Raw genomic sequence first — 25,498 nt, 5'->3', positions numbered from 1 at the left:
GGGAACTTCAAAAATCTTCAAACAGTCTCTCTACTTATTTAAACTGCCATTGCTATTTTTGTAGGAACAGAACAGAGACAAACACTATCACTGTGTTCTGGATGCCTAACAGAGACAATAGTGAACTCATTTCTGTTGCTTTAGTGTCAGTTAATATTTACTCTAGATACACAGGTTACAGTCTTAATTATCACACTTTTTCTCCCCCTCTCGGTTTGTGTGTGTGTTTGTGTAATTGTTGCCATTAGTACCCACTTCTTCCTGTTCTTCCCAGAGTGTTATCAATAGCTGTCTACCTAAATGTGACATTTTTTGATTCGTAGTCACTCACTACACTTTGGGATATATTTTATCCCTTCTTTGTGTGTGCTGAATAGCATGTTAGGGTGAATTGAATCTTGACATTTTGAAGTGAAATAGGCTTGTTTTCTTTTTCAAATCCCTGAAGTTGTTTAGTGAAATGCTGCAGTCTAGGCTTTTCTTTATTGATATATAAATAGAAAGAAGATTAGTTCTGAAAGCACAATGGCTGCTTACAGACTACAAAACGGTGGAAAAAAGGGGTGAGCATACCTTGATGTCAGTAACAGTTTTCTGGGGGTACGGGGGAGGAAGGGAGAAAGGAGGGAGAGGAAGATTCAGAGATGAAAGGAGGTGGTACTCAGCCTAGCATCCGCATCAGTGAAGTGTGCCAAATGGAAGGTGTTGTGGTAAGGAAGGTCAGTCTTCTGTAGTTCACTTAAAACCTATCTAAAGCTGTATTTGCACCTGATTCAGAGTAATGATTGGATTGAAATTTCTTTATGTATACATCATCTTCAGCCTATTATTCCATGTATGCTGATTTATTCTTTTCAACATTGTTTCATCCTAAGTTACTTCTATTCCTTTCAATTCCCTCAGTTCTTTGTGAACTGTAATGCTCAGGTCTAATAATGGAGATACCCACAGTATTCAAAAAGATTATATGAAAACTTCAAAAGATATCTAATTTCTGAGGTTGCTTGTACCTGTACTGCCTGTAGCTTACTTGGGCTTTTATGGAGTGGTTTCCCTGCTGTTATTGATTCAAATATTGCCCAGTTAAATGATTACAATTTATTGAATTTGCCGGTTGTCAATAATTGTCAATTAGATAAACATTCTAGCCAAAAGAGCAAAATATAATGAGTGTTCTCGGATGCTGAGAGTGTTGTAGCATTCAGAGAGCTGAGGTACAACATCCATTAAAGACTGAAATGTGGTAGGAGCCTTATAAGCCAAACCATCACAGCTGTAGCCCTATGTCAGGGAAATACATTTTTGTACTATCTGAAACGGGCAAAATTAATTTTTTCAGCATAACAGTTTTATACTGTTCAATCAGCTTTATCTACCTAATGATTCATCCATCACAGACATACAAACATTCACAACCTAAACACAGCATACATGAATATGACTTTACTGGCAAGAGCATTTTTGTAAATTCTTCAGCTTTCACCTAGCTGCTAGGCACTTTACAAAACTATAAGACTATAAAAACCCGGGAACTTTAGAAGCACCTAGAGATAAAAGAAAAATGTGTTTGCACTAGAAGAGGCCTCTGATGAAAAACTTTTATCTGTGTCACTCTCTGCTGCAAATCTATGTCCAATGCAATCAGCACAGCTTTTGATTCACACCCATCTCAGGCTAAAGCAGTGAACAGATGTGCAGTACAACTGCACATTCACACAAATCAAGAGGAATTTTTGTTTACATCTGTACTGACCCAAATCAGCTCTGAATAATACCATGGGTCTGATTCTGCCATTCTTTTGAGATACAACCAATTAAATCACAGGGCATCCAACATTTCTGAACAATAAATAAGTACTTGTGATTTATCTGTTGCAGTGATAAATGTCTACATTAGCCTTGCTGGAATATAAACACTCCCTTCAGAGCTTTCTGTACATTTCACACGAAGAGTTTAGATTTGTAAATCATCTGTTCTAAAAGGAGTATGAGAGAGTATGTGGAGAGTTTTGTTCAATTCCTGAAAATTCTAAAAGACTTGATAAGTGGGCTGAATGAATAATTCATTATTGTAAGGAAAGTTCAATAAACTATAGCTGTTATAAAAGCAAATTTTCTTATAAAGGATTTGAGGTACAGACTCCTGAGATGTGACGAGCATTTACAGGCTTAGCTCCCACTCACATAGTTACCAATGCAAGATTTTCACTCATTATCCCCAAATGTCAATGGCAGAGCAGATTCACAATTTTTTAATAGAGTTTTGTGAAGGAAAAAACAATTTACAATACAGTAATGTCCTAGAGCACATTTAAGTTTATGGAATGAATTAGTTCACTGGGAAAGATTTTAAAAGAAGCCCTAAGCATCATCACATTAAATATATAATGGTAAAGTCAGTTAACTTTCTATTTGCATATAATGTGAGTTTATAGTTGGAAAAGGTTGGTTAAAAGGACGTATAACAGAAATACAGAAAGTCTTGTTATATTATATTGCCTTATACTATTAGCCTGGTAATGCAGAAAGATGCATGTGCACTGATGTATACTATACATACATATGAAAATAATTTGACACATCAGAAAAAAGACATTTTTAGCTGAGATATAGACTGCCAAAAATATTTTTTTCTGTTTATTCAGTTAGCTTTCATATTTAATTGCCTACTTAGTCATCTGTGGGCATAATGTTAGCATACTCTGTATAATATGATACAGTCTCATTTTAGGTGTATAATGAACTTCAGTTTCCTAAGTGGAGTTTATATTAGGTGACATTTTCCTTGTTGAGAAAATTGCATTTCTTTGAGAAGAAGCTTTATGGTAAAAGATTAGAAAACTAAGTTAGTTTTGTCAGTTTTAGCAAAACATTTGCAATGGCTTGCAGTTAGAAAGTAAGCTGAATGTTTTGATGGTAGATTCCGACAGACTAAAAAGACACTATCAGTAAGAATTCTATAATTTCTTGATCTGTGATTTCTCTTGATTGTACCTCAGAAGAGTGGCATGGATAGAGTCAAGGACTTCTTGAATGCCTCAGGAAATAAAACATGCTTTTATTGTTGCTGTTTAAATCGGGGGGGGGGGGGGGGGGGGGGAAGAAAGAAAGAAATTTGTATTAATTAGAATCCACCAGACTGTTCTTCATAAATTTCATCTCAGCATTTAGAGTGCAAATGTCGAAACAAACCTTCGACATCATTCAAAGATAGCAGCATTTCAGGCGGAACCTTCAAACTGGATGTTTTATTCAATTGCCTTTGTCTCTTCTGAAGACCATTCTCACAGAAGTTAAAGGTCTCTCGATTAGAGCGTGTCACTTAGAAGAGCATGAAAATGCCAAGGATTTAATTATTGCTGTTCTGTTCCCACAGCAATTGTTATATATTTAATTTCTCTCTTAAAAGTAGGGCAAGAGGAAAAAACAACTGGTGTGTCCAATGTATTTTTTCTTCTCATGAAGCTATATAACAGCCCTGACTGAGTAAAACAACCTGTGTTGTTTTTTCTACCTTGTTGTAGCATGATCAGAGGGAGGAAGTTTATGGAAAGGGAAGGACATGCAAAGACCAGGCAAAATAATTGCAGGTGATTTTTGTGATACACAGAGCAAAATCACAACAGAATTCCCAAAGACTCTAATGAGGACATTGGTAGTCTTCATATTTAAAGTCTGCTAGGCTGACCCTGGGGGCAGATTCAGATGGCAAACAGACAAAAGCAGCTTTGACTAGCATACAGCAAACCTTGTGATCTCCATGTCCACCACAGATATAAAACAGATTTTTACAAGCCCCTGACACTTAAGGACTTTGCTTTTGACACAAGTAAGGAAACTGTGAGCATTTCCTGTATGTTTATTAGCTTTTCAAATTAAGGTCTGGCTTTCCCATTTTCCCCTGTCTATGGAAAATTTGGTGCCCCAAGGATGGAATGGATTTTATGTCATTCCAGACCTCCCAAGGGAAGATGTCCCTCACTCCCTCGCTATGGTAATGCGTAGCCAGTGGAGCACACTAATTACATGTGAGGGCTACCAGTGCGTGCTTGTGCCCCTTCAATTTTCCTTGAAGGCCATCTTGGCTTTCTATTTACCTGGAAGAGAAAAAGCTACCAGTGTCAAATCAAGCATTACTACTTAGGATTTGGAAAGAAATACATTATCCTGTCGTGCAGTTTTCTCTCTGAATTTGCTCTTACAAAATCCAGCCCTTTTTGTTAGACCAGTTCAGAAACACAAGAGGCTTTCAGCCAGCTTCTCAAAAGGCTGCACCACAATCCATCTCATAACAAAGTGGACGAAGTCAAGCTAGAACACAGTGAAAGAATTCAACCTAGAAAAGGCAGATGTGCATTACAGTTGTATAACCCTGAATTAACTCCTGTTAATTCAGCCAGGCTTTATCCAAAAAAAAGAGTACTGAAAGGGGAGAGAGATTTCAGTCAGGCACAAGAAAAGGTACATGAGCAGGAACTGAAAGACAAGGCACTGGCGGTTTAAGGAGAAAGACAAAAACAAGCACAGAAGAAGTAAAAAAAAATAATAAATCGGAGGTTGTATCAGGAATTTTTATTCTTGATATGTCAGCTAATACAAGCATAAAAGGAACAGGTTTTTTAATTAACTTGCATTTTAAACAATTTAAAAAAAGGGAAAGTTTTAATATAATTCATTATTAGACCATAAAACTGGTTGTCACCAGGTGCTGCTTGGGGTAAGATTATAGTAAGATTCAGAGGCGAACTGGACATCTCTGTGGATTTGAAGAATATGCAGAGGTAAAAGCATTAAAATTCAGCTGTAAATACTGCTAAAAAGCATTATAGAAGGCCTTTAAAACTTGATATTTCAACACCTAGAGCAATCTCTTGCCATTAGGGGATTTGAAACAGTTTTTTCCACATCTGCATTTTATGGTATTTCTCATACTTTCCATAAAACATCCAGAACTTCAGAGAAAAAGGATGTAAGACCAGTTGGGCTCAGGTCTATCCAATATGGCAATTCTTACATTATGATTAATGATGTTCCCTTTTTCAACAGCTGTGATTCTGACTTTTGTGGCTCTTCTGCTTATCTCCTGATGTATACATCTTTATAACCTGCATCTCATTTTGAATAAAGTAAAAACCTAAATAACTTCCATTCAATTGCTATAACCTTTTCAAATATTTGCTCTTAACAGGGACATTGAAATCATTTGTTCACAGAATCTCATACTGTGCATAAAAATCATTCTTTTAAAGTATAATACTACTCTTAATATTTTTTTATATGCAGACATGAATTACAAAAGAGGAAATACCCTCTGACATTTAGGAGAGAAATAACATGCTTACATTAACCTCCCTGCATCTAAAGCTTGAATTCCTGCTTTAGAGACCCGGTTTGGGCAATGTCCTTCTCTCTTATTTAGTATTGTGACAGATATATTCAGAGATTCCTTCGCTGGTTTGTGATGCTACTGTGATTCAGGACATGATAGCTTGATGTGTTATAAAATGAGCCAGTTTATCTTTAGTTTAGCCTGTGATCAGTGGGGAGAGTGATTTTCCTTTGGGAGCTGAATGCAAAATAACTGAAGCAGATTGAAGTTGGCAGTGACTAATGAAGTCTTGTGAAGGCGTCAGGAGTCAGTGGGTTACTACATAGGATGGATTGAGAAGAGAGTAACAGCAGCCTCTTTGTTGAGTTTATGCTGGCTTGTTGGGGTTTTGGGGTTGGGGGTTTTTGGCATTACCAGTGCTTCTGTGAAGAAAATCTCCTCAAAGAAAATTAAAAATTCCTGATGTATGTCTCTGAAACACACGTATTCACACACACATTTGTTACAGTGGAGATAATTCTGGGCTTCCATGTTTAATGAGCCTGTGTGCCTGCCTAAAGGTGTTCTACATGTTAATAATTTTAATCAGTCACACAATATTTATGGAGCTAGAATTCCAATTGAAATTAGCATGAGTTAAAACCAGTCATTTATTTTTCTGAGAGCTCCCCCTACTTTGCCAGTTTGATAATATGCCCTGTTGTCACAGAATCTGGGACAATAAATCAGTTGTAACGCAGATGCCATGGAGCAGCCTGCTATGGGACTTTTACACAGACCATAAGTACTGTGAGTAGAAGGCACTGCAATTGTTTTTGTGTTTTCTCTATGTGTAAAATATGTGGGCATGGAACAAAGGTCAAAGGAGCGTGAGGAGGAGGCGTATGCCAGCCTGGCCTCGAAGGGACTGGCAAAATGGCAGAGACGATGCCAGCCGAGCCCCTGCCTCCAGCCTGGGAGCTGACCCCGTCGCTGCAAACTGCTCCTGCTTTAAGTCCATGATTAAATGATACGAATGACTGCCTAACCCTGACCGGGTGTAAAGCAGGATGAAGGATACCAAACACTGAGAAGGGGAGCATGCTCTCCTTACACAGCCTTTGGAAAGTTCAGCCGGGCTTTGTGCTATGGGTAGTGCTGCCACAGAGTTACAGCCCAGATCATGATTATTGGAATTTCTGCTGTGGTGTTAACAGTAATTTTGTTTCTGAAGTATTTCTTTATTGAAGCCTTTTGTTGAAGTCTTTAAGATTTTTCTTTTTTTTTAGACTTTATTGTTTAGACTCACAATAATCTGGAGATTTTGACTGAAACATTGTGAAGCAAACTGATCCAGGCTCTCTGCAGTCTGACTATCCCAGCCTGCACACACAGAGAGCAACAAGATTTGTGTTTTCCACCTCATTAAACTGACAGCAGAAATTAGTTTGTGGTATTAAAACCTAAAAAGTTAAATTACAGCTACACGTGTCCTTTATGCAGTGGGGTGTGTGAAAGATGTTTGATTTTAATGTTTGCTATAATGGAGAATTTAAATTGCAATGTTTGTCAAATCTCTAATCTTTGTTTCAGAGTGGAATATTAATTATGCTTTTAACTACGAGAGGTAAATAAAATGAGCATCCACTGCCTGCCTAAGGGTAAATTGCAGATTACTGACAACGTGACATGGCGTACTAAATGTCAGTTTTGTCAAACAAATTTAGAGGAACAGTTAAACTATTAGCTTCCTGTTGTTACAGGGTTTTTTTTGCAATGAATGACTGTTCTTAGCAGCAGGGGCACTGTACCATATGGAACACTAACAGAGCTAAATTGAATAAGCGAGATGAATGAGGAGATAGCACTACAGACGCACTCAATTAGTTTATAACTGTCTATTAACTTCTGTTGGTGGTTTTGAATAAACAATAGATTAACCATTACACCCCTTCTTTTTCTTTCTATAACCAGTAGAAAAAAAAAAGTGTGATGGTGGCACACAGTGAAGAAGAAACTGAGCAGTTTCTTATTTTTATTTTTACCTCCTGCTTCTTAATGATTCGACTTGTGTGGTGTTGGCAGTACCTGCAAGTAATAAAATGTATTATTTCCAAGAAGCAGATCAAAATATTTGAGATGTGGTTATGCATGCAAAATAGTTGTGTGAATACAATTACCAGGAGTTACTCTGCCTGGTTCTAAGGCCCTGGGTTAGTAGCAGCTAACCACTTGTATGGCATGTGCACCTCAGCCGGTCATGGTGACTTATTTGGCAATTGAAGGAAAAGTGTTGTGACCAGTGCCAAAATAAAAATATAATTAATATGTCTGCCTATATCTCTGTGCCCCAAACACTTTTTGCCCCAAACTACTTTTAACAGCTAAAAGCTGATGCATTAGTATCCCCCTGACTAGGAAAACTTAAAACATGCTTGGTTTTGTGTACCAGGTTATGTCCTACTAAAGTCATTAGGGTGAGATTATTTCCATCTAATTTAAATTGTAAATAAATATACATAATACAAGACATATACTACAATATATACTATATACAGTACTATCTTCAGCTTCTATTTCAGGACATTGGAGAGAGATGAGGACCTCCAGAAGGCACTGAGCTTACCACATAACTCTATCGTGATATTTTTCCCTGTTGTTATTTAATTTAAAATTTCTAGTAAAAAAATTATCCAAAGACCTCACTCAAGCTATTCCATATCACACTTTCATATCAGGTGTTCAAACACTTAATCAGTAAAGGTCTCACCACTGCTGAACCTGAAATTCAAAACACCAGAGATAAAAAGTGGGCAAGGTAAGTTAAGAGAGAGGCATTGGGCAGGGGTGATAAAATAATAAATACAGCAAGACTTGATTAGCTCCCAGTCTGTCAGTGAGAGTGGTTCATAACTGCCATAAGCCTTGTCACTTTGTGATTGCTTGAAGTTCAGCACTTTTAGGTATAATACTGAATCATGCTTAAGTTATATTTAAACTTCTCTTTAAATTCTTATCTAAGTTGAAAGCTACAAGTTTGTTTTGAATTATTGTCCCAGTGCAGCACTGCGGGCCACTGTGCCCATCTGTTGGATCATCTTAAAAGGGGAAGTTACAGATATTTGAAGACACTTAAAATTTCATCCTATTTTAAGCCTTGCTGCTGTTTAGCAACTAGTGCTACTTAGTTATACAGATGGGAGAGGCAACTGGGAAATGTTGGGGAGCAGGTGCTAGGGACCCAAAGGGGAGCTGAGAACATGGTACTTAGGGAACACTAAAGTTGTTTGCAAATGCAAAGCTTCCACTTTCTGGACCAGCCTTCCATTTAGGTAATAAAATTCATCCTACTGAAATCCTTTCACAAGTCGGCCAAATGCAGTAGCCTTCTCCATCTTCTGTGTAAAGAGTAGCACTGCTGTCAGCAGACTGCTAACTTCCAAGATCCATTTTACTGATGAGTGAATGGGTTTCTGTCTGTCCCCTAACCATACCTATTTCACAGAGTGATGTAAGTGTCAGTTAGTAAAACTCTATGGAATACTTAAAACTCCTCAGGTGAAAGGAGTGATATTAATGAAATGAGAAAATAGCATGGAAGTCTTACATTGTGTAGGAACATGAACTTCATAAATCACTGTAGTGAGGGGGAAAAAAAAAAAAAAAAAAAAAAAGTCGTGACAGAGAGAAACTCAGGCTGGGACTGCAGAGAGGAGATAAGATGTCCTTATCAGATGCAGGCCACAATATTAATGCATTCCTATCCATATGCTATTTTGGTATGTAAAAAAGATATTCCAAATTATGCAAACATTTCTGTCTGCTTCTGGCAGAGTAAGCTATTTTTTTTTTTTTTTTTTTTTTGTCAGTTTTACCTACAAACAGCAGTAATTGAGAAACTTTACCTAATTTCTGAAATCAGCTGTCATGGTAGAGGAAATACTGCTGTACTGCCATTTAAAATTCTACCCAAACTTATGTCCAAGTGTCGAACCAGGTGTCCACGCATCTCATTCAGCCTACGTTTCTGACTCTGGATTTTCAGAAACCTCATATTTATCTAGTTTCTCATTACCATAACTTCTCATCTAAAATAAACTAATCTCCTCACCTGTCATTCATCTTTGTCAAAATAGTATTACAATGTCATTGCCCACTCTTACATAGTTACAGTTGTTTATAGCTACACTGCTTTGAAGGAAGACACTATTTAAATAGCAAACGTGTCTCTAATGAGTTGCACAGGCAACCACTCATCTGGTCTCAAGTTACTTATTTCCTTGCTGTTGTGGAAACTATCACACCACTGGGGTTTTTTTTCCAGTGTTTATAAGCTTAAAGGTTACTAATGTCTGTTAAAATCTGCCCCCCAATACAGGCTAATGTCATTCCATGCAGTGACTTACAGTTCAATATAAAGCTTTGGTAAGTACCCATGGTGCAGCACTTATGTCATCTTTTCATTAAGAGGATTCCATTACTGAGTTTACTAAGTGACTAAGTTTAATGGATGTACCAGAGATCCTGTTTTTATATTTGGTCTCGCACAAGTAAAAGTTAGCAAAGGGAAGCCTCTTAGCTCCTTGAAAAAGGCAGCACTCCTTTCTCCAAGGGCAGAATTGGGATGCACTGTTCTGAAGTCCTTGTTCACTTAACTCTCCACTGAAGTCAAGTGTAAGGAGTCATGTAATTTCCTTTGAAAGATACACCATTTTGACAAGTTGTCTAGATAAGCTAGGAGATGTCAATCTAGTCAAAATTTTTTGTTTGACATGTGGTCTTAAAAGTGTTATAATTTGGATCAAACAGTAAGTTAAAGACAAACTGCCATTCTAGCTTATGTATGTTATATATTTGTAGTTGTGCATTTGTATTACTTTAGCTTTAGAAAACAATCTCAACACTACAGATATTTTCAGGTGCTTTTGTATAGTTAAATAGCCATAACAAATACATTATGGATAACTAACCCTAATTCAGTAGAAAATGTACCAGCACTTGTGCCAAAACATTAAAAGAACCTGTTTCACAGTAAATACTGTACTGTTTTAAAAGCATTCCTGCTCACTGCATTATTTTTTTAAAGTGCAGCAGCTTCTCTAGGAGGGTAAAATATCCATATATTCCCAATGTTACTGACTGGTAGTGATGTCTTGCAAGTTAATATCCTGCTGACCTCTCCTTCTAATTTCTGTTAGTGGGACTCCTACCCAGACCCATCTCCTGACCTAACCTGCAGTTTGTTGCAGGCATTAAGACACTTCCTCTCAAGTACCATCTCCCAAATCACATAGAGCTTTAACAGAGAATCTTGTGCTAGCTATATTATTCAATAAATTCGTAGAAAGGCTATTATTAACCATTAAATTCTTCAGGGGTGCAGAATTGTTTCTATGGAACTCTTAAGTTTTGCTACAGAGGTACTGCTTTCACCATTATCAAATTCTGTCAGTTTGTTGTTGGGTTTTTTTAGTAAAGAGCAGTTTTCCTTGCAGCTGTCAGTTTACATCCTTTCTCTGTAATGAATCTGTTGGAGACTTAATTTTAGCACTGTGACATTATACCTTAGAAACTTCATCGCTGTTTGTTACTGTTAGCAGAGTGAAAAGGAATATTTTGTATTTTCAACACAAAAGACTCAGTTCTGTTTCTGGCTTCATTGCCACCTCCCTGTGACACTTCAGACAGGTCTGTGTATCTCTATAAAACTCAGTATGCTTACTATATTACATCCCTACTGTAAACTGTAATATTCCATCATATTTGAAGTACTATGCTGTGTATTGTAAGAACAGAAGCTATGATTACTGTTAAAATTCCAAATTCTAACTGACTGGTATTTTTAATAATGTTGTAGTATTTAATTGTTTGGGGTTGTTGCCTTCTGAAGAACAGCACAGTGCCTAGCAACTCATGTTAATACATACAGTATTCTTGTAATGGATGATTTCATCAGGGGAAGGACTATGACATTATTTATAGCTTTTACTCTGTTCGCTCAAAAGGAATTTTGCCATGCAAGCTCTGTTCAGCAGTTTCAGATTTTTCCTTTTCTGAGGATAAAAGATGTCCTTCTGTTTTTAAAACTCTATTTTCACAGAATTTAGAATTAAATTTGGGAAAAACTACAAGGCATTAATTTTCTTTCTGTGTTTCTGTGACAGAGGTGTAGACTTAAAGGTAGCATGGTTCCATGCAAAAAAATTGGATTCCTCAGTCTTTGGAATATCATATTTGGTTTGGGTGGCAAAGCTCCGAGTGAAAATCACTTATTATATGCAATCACTAATTAACATTCTTTTCAAATGTTATTGTGAAAATGACAGTAATTTTTTTTCACATGAAACTGCATTAGAAAGATATAGAGAAGCTTTCCTTGACACCTTTCTTCCATCTTTTAACTAAGAAAGCTTTTGGTGTTAATAGGTTCAAGTTTGCCAGACTTAGAAATGAAGGGATCTAAATATATGTAATTGAAACATTCTCACCTAAAGCCACCATGATATGTGGCTGTATCAGTTGCCCTTTCCACGGTGGTATAAAGAGCCCCTAAAGCGGATTAATCAACCTTCCTTGCCCTACAAGCCTCATATTAACATCTTCATTATGAGCCATTGACCCAAACACGCGTACCTGCTAAGAGAGAAGTGGGGGCTGGACAACTTCATTAGCTGCTCATAAAGGAGACAGATGACAGTTTCTCCCAGAAGCCCCGTTCCTTTCTGTAGGATAAGATTGGATTGAGGGTGCAGCTGCATCTTAGACTGACTAAATAGTATCAGCCTCACAAGGTCTCAGCTGGACTGATTTCTCCTGTAGTGACAGCTTTGGATTACCAGCAGTCCATCTGCCACTGCACTTCCACTGCCAATTAGATGATACACCCGTGACTTGGGAGAGCACTTGAATGGTTTATGAGCTACATGTTGCTAAAGAACCACTGCTTAGTGCCCTCGTTGCCCCAGTGTTCACAGAGCACAGTTAAATTAGCGCACTACTAAAGAACATTACGCTCCAGGTATATCTTCATGCATCCCACTAGTTATTCTACCCACCTTAAGGGGACAGCCCAATTTCAGCAGCCTCTTAGGAAAAAAAATTAGTTTCTTTCTTACATGACTGAGTATTGCCTATTCCGAGTTTTTAGTCAGTGACTTTTGTCGAGACAGATTTCTTCTTGTGGAAGAGAAGATAGACTCCTCTAAAAGGCTGACTAAAACCCCATGCAGCTGAATATTTTGAACTGCTGAGGTGTCTTGAATATTGCAAAAGTCTTGAAGGGGGGAATTGCTTGAAAAAGTGAAAGGCACATGATGGAGATGGAGTGTGGGTAGTGCTGAAAAAAATCATATGCAAGTTTGTGAATGCTCAGTACCTGCACTAGCACATATGTTGAACAGGCTGCTGCCTCTGTTGGGATACAAAAAGGCAAAATTTATTTATTCAAGTGAGGAAGTATAGGGCTGTGGTTCGAAAGTCAGTGTGAGCAAGAAACACTGTCTTGCGTAGAAGGTAATATACCCAGGTACTGAAGACGTACCTCACACTGCAGGATATACGTAGGAGCTAGGTCTAGATGCTTATCTGTCTACCAGAACATCTGTACTAATACAATGACATTTTTAATCAGCAAGAAGCCTTTGGCTGTTTAGTATTCTGTTACTGGGGAGCAGCAAGCCAATGAATGAGTTGTATTAGATTAAGCCTATCAAAACCTTTGCTTTTGGTTCTGCCCTACACTACTACATATATTTAGTTATATATTTACATATATACACGCATGTATGTAATGGAGATAATACATACAATATATTTACATATATTTGAATAGCAAATATGTTAAAGATAATTCCTGTAAGGAATGTTTTGGAGAACTTTAAACAATTTATTTTGAGTGTATCTTATGTCCTTATGCTAATAAAGCCAAATGCCTTAGTTTCTGTCCAGTGAGAGAGAGATCCATGGAGAGACCTAAACACTGTGAGGGAAAAATATTTCTTGTATTTAAAACTGTCGCAGTTACTATTGCTTTCTATTAACTTGAGCCTATGCCTAGTAGTAACCTGTTAGACTCTGTAGAAATCTGGGAATCTGCTTCCTTTGATGGGACTTGCAAGACAAAATTTCTAACCTCGTAATGAAACAAGTTATTTCATGTGGAAAATACCTGTCCTGTACCCAGGTACATCATCTGGTACATTCATCAGGTACTGATCCACTGTGGGGCCAGGGATTTTCTGTGTGTGGAAGGAACTTCTTATGTGGCAGGTTTACTTTCCAAGGCAGATGTCTGCCTGGCCGTGCTTAAGGAGTTTAGAATATCATAGCAAATCTCAACGAAAGAGGATAGTGGGCAGAGAGGATGATGAAGCTACCACATAATAGATACATCTGCTGTACAGCTCTGCAATTCCTCATGCTGAGAACAACTCCAAAAATACGGTGAAAATCTGGTTTGGGGAAAATCATCCTAGAACAAATTTGCATCAGTTTAACACTGCCTCTTGTCTTGGTTTGTGAAAGCAGAGGGATTCTGGGCACCTACGGTGCTCACCACCACTGGGAGTCTGAGGCTCTACTTAAAACTGACAGCTCTGGGATAAGAAGGTGTTTTCTTTCATCATTAGCCAGCCTTTTCTAAAATGATAATTAGTTTCAGGAAGAGAATTTCAAAATCTGTCGTGTATGTGTTTTCTGTGAAAAGCTTTCATGTTCATGTTGTCTGGCACTGCACATCACACAGCTACCTCCTCCTGAGCAGGCCCCAGTGTTGTCTCTTTAGTTCTGTATTCAGATCATACGGTAATATGGTGGGGGAAAAGGAGAAAAAGAAAAGCTGTTGAGACAAAGGGGAAGACTTGCAATGTCAAATGCAAAATATATCTTTTAAAGAATATGTTATAAATACAATATTCTTGTAGCACGTGCAGAGTCTTTTAATACCAATCTACACAATACTATGGAGGAAATATATCTCTCTGTGAGCCCAACACAACACATCTCTCTCATTCATCTAAATTGTTTCTTTTAAGTTTAATCTCTTAAAATGAAGTCAGGTGTGTACATTAATTTGCATACAAAAGAACCTAGGTATTCTTGTTAACTGTAGATAAGTAAAATGGCATATATGCTAACAAAAGAGAAAGTCCAGGTTCTGTTTAAATTTTCATTTACTGTTCTTAATAAAGTTAGCTACGAAAATGAAAATTTTTTTTGTGGGGAAAAAAGTATCATCAGGCAAAAGGAAAGGTTTGAAATTTTCCTGTGACCACACATTTCAGAAGAGGATCTCTTCAGAAACTTCAAATAATTCATTTCAATAAAGTTGAAATAGTGTAAGAGAAAGTGTTTAAAGTAGTGTAACGTCATTTTACATTTATGTACAATTAATGTAGCAGAAGTTAATGCAAATCAAACACAATGGAAACCAGAATATTTCATCTTCATTAAAATGAGAACATGTATATTATTAATACCTTATTAGAAAATCAAAATATAATTTGCCTTTTTTCATGGAAAATTATCCCATTCTCATTATACAGTTCAATGTGAATATAATTAGCTCTGTAATGAAAAAGCTTTATTGATAAAAATATTTACATAAGCTTTGTTCCTTAAGTTAGAATGGTGGTTTAGTACATGCGGCAGAAAAAAATAATAAAAAAATGAAGTAAATAACTTAAAAGAATCTATATCTATCATCATATTTAATTATTTAACTGTATGTAATTTTGCTAGTTTTATCCTGTATTGGTTCTGACTGTGCATGTCACATGTAGGACTAGTCATTCCAGAGAAGGGGCACAGTTCAGGATGGTGTTGAAATCAATAATCCTTTAAATCCCTACAGCTTCCTTTTATGAAAAAAAGCCCTATTACCAGAACATTTAATGGGAATCCTAGAGTAATTTGTAGCAGAAGGAAGCTTGAGAGATCACCTTTTCTGACCTCCTGCTCAAAGCAGACTTGAAGCAAATCAGCTGGCTCAAGACGTTGTCTGGCAGGGTTTGGAGTCTCTCCAAAGATGGAGATGCCACCTTCTTTGAGCACCTGCTCCACTCTTTGGCTACCCCGATGGTGACAAAAGTTTTACTAAAATGTAATAGGAATTTCCTGAGTTGCAACTTGTATCTAGCGTATCTTGTCCTCTCACCATGCGTGTAGAGTTTAGCCCTGTCTCCTCTATCCTCTCCCATTATGTAGTTAAAAATAGCAGTAAGGTCCCCTGTAAGCCTTCACTGCTCCCGGCTGAACAAGCACAGCTCGCTCAGTCTCTCCTCAGTCAGGGTTTGTCTATCGAGAGACATCCAGGTTCAATTCCCTTCTCAGTTGGGTGATATTTAAAAGTCCATTTCCTTTCCTATCAGAAGGTCCTAATCCCCTGGTGGGTTATATGTGTTTTTTAATAGGAAGACTTCTCCAAAACCTTTATAAATACACTGCTTTGAAAAGACAAATTAAAAAATGACTGGATCAGAGAGTATGACTTACTGGTTTAGTGAGCAGGGCCATCAGCTAAAAGAGAGACCTGGATGCTGGTCTGCTCCTTTGTAACTTAAGACTACAGCAATATTTTTTGGTTGTAATGCAGTCATGTCACCCCTCATCTCTCTACCCTGATTTAGGTGCTCCCAGCTGCTCTGGGTGTCCTCTTTTCTTCCTGGGAAGAGGTTTTATAGCATTCCTCGCTATAGCAGACCTCTCAGCTGCCGGGCTGTCCTCTTTTCTTCCTGGGAAGAAATGACAAGCACATAACGGTTTCTTGTCACTCTCTGATTTTTGGCCTTTAAGCGTTCCAGCTGGACTACTGAGTTCCGCCCTGTGCTTGTAAAGAATTTGCCATACTTTGGCATCTCCCATATTCTAAGTGGCATCCTGATCCTCGTCCTGTAAGTAGTTCCACATGGCTGCTTTAATTGTGTAAGCAAATCTGTTGGCTAAGTCTTTAGTGAACTGAACAGATTCATAAGCATTTGCCTTTTAATTAATTTGTGGGGAAAAAAGCAAGGTGTTAATATTGTGTGTATTTTTCTTATACAACCTTACAGTTCAGGAGAACCTATAGGTCAATTACATTTTGTATTCACTATTTTCTAGATTCATTTGGGGATCATAGAAATCAAAAACCATATTTAAATTAATATTGCAAAATTGTTAAATTTTGAAACAAATTCAGAGAATTTGTGGCTTTTCATTTTTCCTTCCTTAGTTCTGTTGAGTAGAATGGGATATTTTATTGCCTGGTTCATTCCTTACAGTAATCAAGGTCATGGTCAAAATTAGATAATGGTAAATTTTGAAAAATATTTCTGCTCCCATCTCATTGCTGTTTTATTCTCCTGTTGGGGGACAGGGAAATGGAATTTTTTTTTTTAGTGTGTGGGTGCATATTTCTGAAGACCAAGACCAGTGACTAACTTGATCCAGAAATAGTGCAGCCAGGAGCTCTGCAGACACATAGCTGTGTCAAAGCTTCTCAAATTCCTTTTTACTGCCATAGCCTAAAGCCTTCCCTGAAGAGACTGTCAATCATACTAAAATGCATCGAGGTCTTCTTAGGTGGACAAACAAGAACTAAACTGTAACCGCAAAATTAACTTTCTCGGTGAGTTAAGAGAAGAGTCAGCCCATTCCAAATAAATGTTACATTAATCTGATGCGTCACATAGCTCCAGTTTTTTCGCACTGTCCATCAGTCACCGGTGCTTCCCCTCAACCACTGCATCAGCAAAGAAAATCTGTCAGTGTGATGCCTCCTTTGATCTGAGGGGTTCTTGGGTTTGATGCTACAACCTTGACTTGCAGAGACTCAGATAACCTGATGCAGGAGTTCACACAAAACGAAAGATAAGAAACAAATAAGCACAGTTTTTAATTATGTCACTATAAGCAAATCCCAAAGCACATGCTGAATACCTAAATTCAAGAAAAAACTTAGCAGCAAGAGTAGGTAAGCCGTGTGTCTCTGACTGCAGCTGTATCTTACTTTTCCATTGCCTTTTGTTTGTCATTTCCCATTCCCCTCCATATTTTCTTTCTCTCTTTTGTCATCCACTGTTCCTTAAGTCATGCCGTACTTTCCCTGTGAGGTATCAATGATACTTGGAAAATGGGATGTAGCCAAATAACTTTTCTTCTTGTTTTGATCTCATGTGATGCTAATGAACCAATCTACTAATAACAACAAAGTGCAGGAAGACCGTTAAAGTTCTAATATGCAATGAGTAAAAAGTCAAGTAAAAAGCACAGAAAATCAAACCTCTTTTTGTTTGCGCTGGCATAAATCAAAACCATTTTCCTTAACCTCTACCTTCATTTAAAAAGTTTATACTCATGTTGCACTCAGTTCTTGTAACTCTGTAAGTTAGATGAATCCTCCCACACACCCTTTTACTCATATTCCTTTCTCCTTCTCCCTTTCTAGCCAGTCCTGCTAGTGTTGGGATGCCTTCGTGGTCTCCCAGTACTAGTTCTGGTGTTACTGAAAGTGCTTCTAAAGTCTCTGTGGCAAAAATGAAAGCCACAGTGAATGAAAGGGGAGAAGCTGAAATCCTATGGTACCGGGAACACTGTTCTAAAAATCTGAGCAGCATCACAGCGGGTTTTTTTAAGTTTATTCTTTTGTCTTTATCAAAGGGCTTATGACCCTTGGCTATAGTCAAATATTTAGAATCTCTACATCAGTCTTCCATACTGTTGTAGCTGTACTTTATCGTGAAGTCAGTACCAAATATGTTGGACTTCTTGGGACAAAGAAGGATTTTATAATTTAATACAGGTTTACATACTAAGAGATCCTAGGCAAGGAACAACACAATTCAGTGGGATTCCCCCTACCTTTGTCTTTTTTAATTCTCTTGACAGTTACTTTACCTGTGGTTGTTCTCTAGAAATGCTAGTTCCTGAAGTGGAGACAACTTGTTAAGCACTGTATTAAGTGCTGCTAATTCTTGCTGCAAAATGTAGTGCCTTTAAAAATATTTGTCCTAACTTTATTTCCTGTCAGATTGTTGACAATACACAGATTAATGTTGTAAGTGTTGTAAAGGCAAATAAAGTGTTTATATCCTGTTTCTTGCATAATCTGTCCAGGTATTGTTAATATAATACAAAATTGCATCAAATTTTTTATTAAAAGTCCACCGGACTTAACATGTCTGTGACAGTGGGCGGTGACAAACCTTCAGATGAATACAGGAACAGAGCAAAGATAAGGTAATGCATTCACTGTCCTCCGCTCAGATCTTAATCAATTTTTCTTTTGCCAGTATTTACTTTTGGTATCTTTAGAGTCCTGTGGTGATGTGTTCCATAATTATCTGGTTTGTGTGAAAGTATTTACTTTCACATTTAGAAAATAATTCTGTATACCCGCTGGTTATGGTTCTTACATTGTTGAGAAATAGTATTTTTCTTAATTTCTTACTTTTCTCCATGCTTTTCTTTTTTATATAATTTTATTGTATTCCCACTTTTTTAAACTGGGAACTCCTTATCTATATAAAGATTAGCACTATTCTGGTAGGATCTGTCCTTTTGATCTTCCCATCACTTCTCTGTATATGTACTCTAGTTTGAGAAAGTCTTTTTTGGACAGACACACAGCAGAACTGCGTGCAGTGTTCAAATTGTGGGAGCTCCATAGATTTATTCAGTGGCTTAATGAGTTTTTCCATTTTGTTCTCTATTCCTAATCTAATAATTTCTGACTTCTTTTTGCCTTTTTAACTATACATAACACTGAACTTTGGTCTTCAGAGAATCAGTGACTACCAAATTTCTTTCTTTTGTTGTTTATGAAATCATTTAGGTCCACTATTCTGTGTATATAGTTATTATTTTTCCCATATGCATTACTTTTTATCTATCAACAATGAGTTTTATTTTAAGTGAATATCTAGTTACTCTATCTCATGAGATAAATTTGTAACTTTTTAACCCTATTTTTTGTGTTTCTATCAATTAAAAACTGTGATGTCCAAAACCATTGTGGACAACAATCTTATCCACCCCTTTTCCAGATCAGTGTGTATATGGTGAACAGTACAAATCCCAGCACACACTTTCATAGGATACTCACTAGTAAAGTATCCATTGTGAAAAATGACAGTTTAGTCTTACCCTTTGTATTGTATCTTTTTAACCAGCTATTATTCTACTAAAGGACCTTTCTGAGTATATTTTAAATTCTTTCAGGGGTTTGGTGAGCAAGCTGTTAAAAGCTTTTGTAACTACATATGCACCAATCAGTGGGTTTCATTAAAGCCCCCAATCCTTTATCAGAACCATTAATGTGACCTGTACACAGAGAAGTAAAATTTGAAACAGTATGTAATACAAGCAGCTGCTCTATCTTAAGTTACAATAAGTGCAATAGCCTCAGTCACCATTTTATTATTTTTTTATAATATGTAAATGTAACTGCTGTTACATTCTTCTGACTGTGGTAGTGTCCCGTTGTGCCTCATGCTTTGTTCCTAGTGCTTTATAAAAACGAAGGGAAAAGGGAGGCTGGGTCCCAAAGAATTTGCTATATAGTCAAGACAGGACAGAGAACATGGATGCAGGTAAGTAAGTGGAAAATGAGCAAACCAGAGGCTGATAATGTAGAAGCAACTTAACATTCTTGGTTTTGGCATGTTGGAGGGTTTGAGAGAGAAACCACAGAGAAGGAGGATTTTGAGAAAGGTGTTGAGTCAGGCTCGCAGAAGTTTTACAAGCTGATACTTTTAACTGGATGGGACTGTACAAGAAAAAGATGCAACATTGAAGAGTTTCAGGGTTGCAGATAAAATGGGGGCAAATTGTGATGAAGCTTTTAGCTTATTAATTTCCCTAGGCTGGTTTAATTAATATTTGTATCAGAACAGAGTAAATAATACCTAAAATCCCACACAATTTGGTGTGGGAGTCCGCGTGTTCATCTTCTCTGCATTTTACCATATATTTACCAGCTCACTTCTCACAATTTCTTGTGCCTTAAAATACCAACAATTTCTAGCTAGTCTTGAGATTGTTCTGAATATCAGGCTCCTCTTTTCTGAGACTGGTATAGTATATTCTCTTTCCTTATAGAGTGATGATAATACTATTTGTATGGTAAGCTGATTGTTTTTGCTTTCCCTACATAAAGAATTTCATCCTAGGTAATCACTGTGGGAGCTTCCATCTGTTTTCTTTTTCCCTTTGGTTGTAGATCTTGTTTTCTTTAAGTGTCTGTGAAGTGTCTTTTCCGTGAGTGAAAATGATCAAATATTTAAGGTTTTTTTCCCAAAAAATTTGCTTCAAATCTAAGAGTATGAGTGGTGATGGTTATGTGAAGTTCTATGGTTTTATAAGTTTTTTAAATCTTGCATGGCTAGAGCCTCCCAGGGACCAAGAGATCCAAGGAATGGATGAGTTGCAGAGACTGCAACACTTTCAGCAATTTCTGAAAACTGCAGATGTGAAAAATGTTATATTCAGCTAAAGTTTACTTGACTAAGTCCAGTGGGTGTTTTTGTTCACAGAACAAAAGTCTGGCTGGTATTGCTCTCTTCCTGTAACAGTTGTTTCAGATTTGAACTTTTCCCGCAAGACCTACTTCTAGAATTAGATTCAGATTGAGAAGTACTGTACAGTTGTTACTGCCATAAAAACAATCTGCTATAGCTTGATTATGGGACCAAAACCAAAAATGAAGGAAATGAGAAAAATGTGAGTGTAATTTCTTTAAGAAGATTAGCAGACTTTTTATAAAAGTCAAGCCTCATATTATTGGTGTAATGAGCAAGAACTCTGGCTTTCCTTGGGAAGGAAACAAATTTTACTATAAAATAAAGGACATTAGCTGGAACAGCAGATGCTTCAGATGTGCACCCTACAGATCATAGGGTATTTTGTAATCCCACTTGAGTAGCTGATACCATATATTTTGCCACCTTGTGGATTTTCAGATATGGATCAATATCACTGAGTGGTGATTGTCCTGGTAGCATTTCTTTAAAAAAATGTTAAGGAAGGTTTGTTACCTGTTCACCAGTACATCGTTCACGTGCAAAAGGTTTTGGAGAAAGTGCTGAGCTTGTGAGATGGACGGCAATTAAAGGCTTTGTGAATAGAAATAGTACTCACAGGTCCGCTGATGGGCAAGGGAAGGCCACTATATACTGCAGTTTCCTGGCTTTAGTGAGTATGTAGCATCTACATAGCTAACTGGATTGGCAACTGGTTAAAGAGAAGCTGCTGATTCCAGCCTGAAGAGAGGGAAGTCTTGTGAAGAAAATCTGCTTCTGCATGCCTTCCTGAAGCTTTGCTCTAGTGCTGAATTGTCCTGAAATAGTTTCCTATGGTCTGCACAGCCGTGAAATAAAATAAGTACAATATGTACCTTACGGAAGTTTCAGTGACCGCACTGTGGATGCTGTCGTTGTCACTGTTCAGTTTCTAGTTTCATAACCCAGCTAAGCTAGGAATTGCCCAATGGTTGGCAGGTAGTGTGTGTAGCTGTGCGTGCTTTCAGCTAAAGAGGATCAGAAGGGGAGGCGTGCATGACTTACTGTCTTGCCATCAGAGCTAAGGGTGGAAAGAGGGGAAAGTATATCCATTTGATGTTATCTCTTTGATAAGCCTGTCCTTATAAAAGACTTCCATTAAGTTGTTCATACATTAGGAGATACATCTCAGATTCTACATTAAGTAATATATTACTCATTCATTACTATTAGATATGAAGGAGGAGGGAGACTAGAGAATGCAAAGGTGTAACAGTTTTGTTTTACTTATGATACTTGAGCGAAATTTTGCTGACTGATATAAAAGGGTTCAGACTAGATTATGTAACGGTCCCTTCTGTGTTTATGCGCTGTGAGGCGAGAAAGGACTAGTTTCATTATCAAGTCTACCAAGTAAATTAGTGTTGATCAGAAAGGGACTTGAATTGTTAAGTTCCTCCATTTAATTTCCTTAAATCAAAAAATAAATTAAAATCTAGAAGCAAAACCTTTGTTTATGATTTATTTTTCTGTCCACCAATGATATTCCAAATGACAAAATCAGAAGTTAAACATCTACAGGAACAATATGACTTGTTACTGTTTATCTTCTACTCTTTCTTAGCTGGACGGTAATATTAATATAACTGAATTTTGAAATCCATAAAAACAAGCATTTATTGAGTCTTTTTGTTGCACATCTAAGTGCTTAATGTAGTAAAGTCCCACAGGTGTCTGCCATCCAACTGACCATAAGCGCTCTCCTCAGCATCAGTCAAAATCTAGTGTGTTCATGGTGGCTCAAGCTATTGCAGGTGACTTCTGAGCTGGGATGAGCAGAGAGGTACACACTACTCATTACTGCAGGTACTGTAGGAGGTTTTTAAGCAGAGCACTTCCATCTATCCCTGTCAGTCATGGGGACGTGCCCTCATGAATGGAGTGGTAATCCAGCAGCTGACTGAGGGCCAAATGTGACCCTTAATACTTCCACGTGCAATGACCCAATACCATGCCTGCACTTACTATTACTACTTCTTTTAAGAGCAAGGTTTTAGTTTCAAAGGCCTTTCAACTTTAGTCACAGACTAAGATACTGCTGAACTTGGTACTGTCTCAGTACAGAACACAACCATAGCTCCTGCCCAAATGGCTTGTTGGTGTATAGACGGGGAACATTGGGAGAGTCTGAGGCAATGCTGATCAGCATAGCAAGCAGTAATAGCAATAACACACAGCGTGTTGCAGTAACAGTAACACGGAGTGTGTCTGCAGGCAGTGACTGGAAGCAGAATAGTGAACTAACAGTAGGGAGGTTTAAAGAAAGCTCCTACCCTGTGACATGAGGGGAGACAAACGCGCTTGTTTGAAAATCCAGTGAAGGCTAGTATAAAATATTGGTCTGTGGTGGGCATCATTTTTTCATACTGAGTGAGAGTTAACAAAGAGAAAGGTTTTGAGAGCGCAAGTTGGTTATGCTTGGTGCAAGAGGCCTCTAGAACTGGAAGGAAACACAGATGAAATAATAAGCTCCTGTAAGTTGCCGTTGAAGATATCTAAAAGATCTTTCTTTTATGGATGGGTATGAGCTGGCTTATTATGTTTTCTGCAGAGGAAGAGCCATTGAACAGATACAAGATCAAAGTCTGTGGAGGAGTTATTTCTGCGTAAAACCCATACCTTGAAGATACGATACAGAAGGAATCTGGAAACTTTAAGTGAAGGCTGTAGGCAAGGACTTGGAGAAAAGCTTGGTCTAAGGACAGAGTCACAGGCTGGGGAAACAAGCCAAATGGGCAGGGGATCCACCATCATCAGGATCACAGATATCTTACAGAGCTGGAAGGAAAAGTCACGAGTTTTGGGCATGTTATTCTGTGATGGTAGCTGAGCATAACTCTTGGGGAGACAGAGTGAGATTTTAGTGTAGACAGAAACAGAAGGACAAATCTGGGAAAAAGAGCTATATGCATCCAAAGCACTTCTAAGCTATATGCATCCAAAGCAGTTCTATAGCTTAATGAATCACTGTTACAGTATCAGACTCAAGATCTTGTCTCTGACCGACCACTCCTGCTTGAGAAAAAAAGAATTCGTGTGGCTAATTCTCCTGAAATCAAGAGTGACAGAAAATAGTCTTTAAAAATGCAAGTCAGTTTAAAATGTCACTTGCTTGTGCAAAGTCTGTTAAGAGATCAAACATACTCTACAGTATGATACAAACCAGTTAGCTGTGCTATATGGTGTCTCAATGAAACAGCTCCAGACAGTTTTATACATGTGAAGTGAAAATTGTTACTGACTTGTTCATTCCAGTTAAATCTTCTCTCCTATCATTGTTATTTGTGTGTTTAAACAGGTGTAGCCTCTGATGCAATAGCTTACATCACCTTTGTGTCCAAGTAGTCCCCTTTAATTCAGTGGTGGTCCCCAAGGGTTAAGGTGCTGTTCACTGTAAGTCAGGGCATTGGCAACTATCCCTTGATTATCAGATGCCTTTGAAAGACATGAGTGTGAAATCAATTTAAGTTTTCAGGAATGGAGAAATAATTGTAAATGTTACTTAATAATGTAGTTACAAACTGCAGTGCTGATCTAAACAACATGAAGGCTGTGTGCTCACTAAAACTTGATTTCTTTTTTTTTTCCCCCCCTCAACATTTATTTCTTAAGAAAATTGGCTAAAAAGCGGAAAGAGACATTGAGTAGCACACGGCAGGAAATGACAGTGATGGTGAATTCAATGGATAAAAGCTACACTGAGCAAGGCACCAACTGTGACGAAGCTTTCTCTTTCATGGACACGCACAATCTAAATGGGAGATGTAAGTTGGTTTTTTTTCTTTTTCCTTTTCTTTTCTTTTTCTTTTTTGGAAGGTGGAAGAAAGGTGCAAATGATTTTTAAAATATTCCTCATTACTCAGTCATGGAAAATCCATAGGACCCAGAGTTTCTCACTGTGCAGCACATTACAGTGTGTATTCAAATGAGCAAGACAGTCAGACATCAAGAATAGACTTCTTTAAAAATAATAAGGATAATTGGGCTTTTTTCTGTTCATCCTTTTCTTCTGCAGAAGAGCAAAGACATTACCGAAACAGCTGTGGTTTTCTCTTTCACCAGTCTCTGTCATGCTAAAAATTTTATATCCCTTATGCTGTCCCAAGTCTTTCAATACTTCCCCTGCTCACTTCGTTTTTTTGTAGGCAAAATTTATTTTTTTAATGTCATAACTTAATAGTGGTGATCTGATTGTCTTGTTATTTCCAGTTCTAGAAGATGGTCTTTCTGTATCTTGTGCAAAGAATTATCTGCTCTGCAATTTCATAAGAGATTCTCTAATATTCTGGCTGTTCTTGGATTTACCATAAAAATAAATAAAATTTCAGATATTACATTTTCCCATATTAGAATTTTAGTCAAGCACTAGCTCTTGTCATGGGGTTAGCACTAAGCAAAGACCAGGAAAAATTGTAGGTTTTTATAATTGTTAAAAAGAATGAAAAAAGAATAACTGTGTTCAAAAACTTTCCTGTTTCTTATGGTTCCTAAGGAATCTCAGTTTTTCTTGTATACTGGTGTTTTTTAACATCTTTAGAATTTGTCAAAGATTGAATTTTGTTTCAAGTACTAACAGTATGCAAGGCCCAACTCCCAGTCTTTAATAATATGCTTAAGAACTTATCTTTGATGAGCTGAATTGTACAAACAGTCTGTG

At 37.4% G+C, this 25,498-nt stretch overlaps 1 protein-coding gene across 12 annotated transcripts in view; it reads left to right on the top strand.

Annotated features, from left to right (window-relative positions):
* PTPRM (protein tyrosine phosphatase receptor type M) overlaps nt 1-25,498 on the top strand; it is a 479,902-nt gene that overhangs the window by 357,355 nt on the left and 97,049 nt on the right. For all 12 annotated transcript variants that reach the window (XM_040587165.1, XM_040587163.1, XM_040587160.1 and 9 more), the window contains one exon: nt 24,454-24,605. In XM_040587165.1, the coding sequence (XP_040443099.1) occupies nt 24,454-24,605 (152 nt within the window). The remainder of the gene's footprint in view (nt 1-24,453; nt 24,606-25,498) is intronic.

The sequence above is a fragment of the Falco naumanni genome, chromosome 3 (genome assembly GCF_017639655.2).
Source record: "Falco naumanni isolate bFalNau1 chromosome 3, bFalNau1.pat, whole genome shotgun sequence".
Taxonomy (NCBI): domain Eukaryota; kingdom Metazoa; phylum Chordata; class Aves; order Falconiformes; family Falconidae; genus Falco; species Falco naumanni.
Note: the sequence above shows the minus strand (reverse complement) of the source record. Positions and strands in the feature narration are given on the sequence as shown.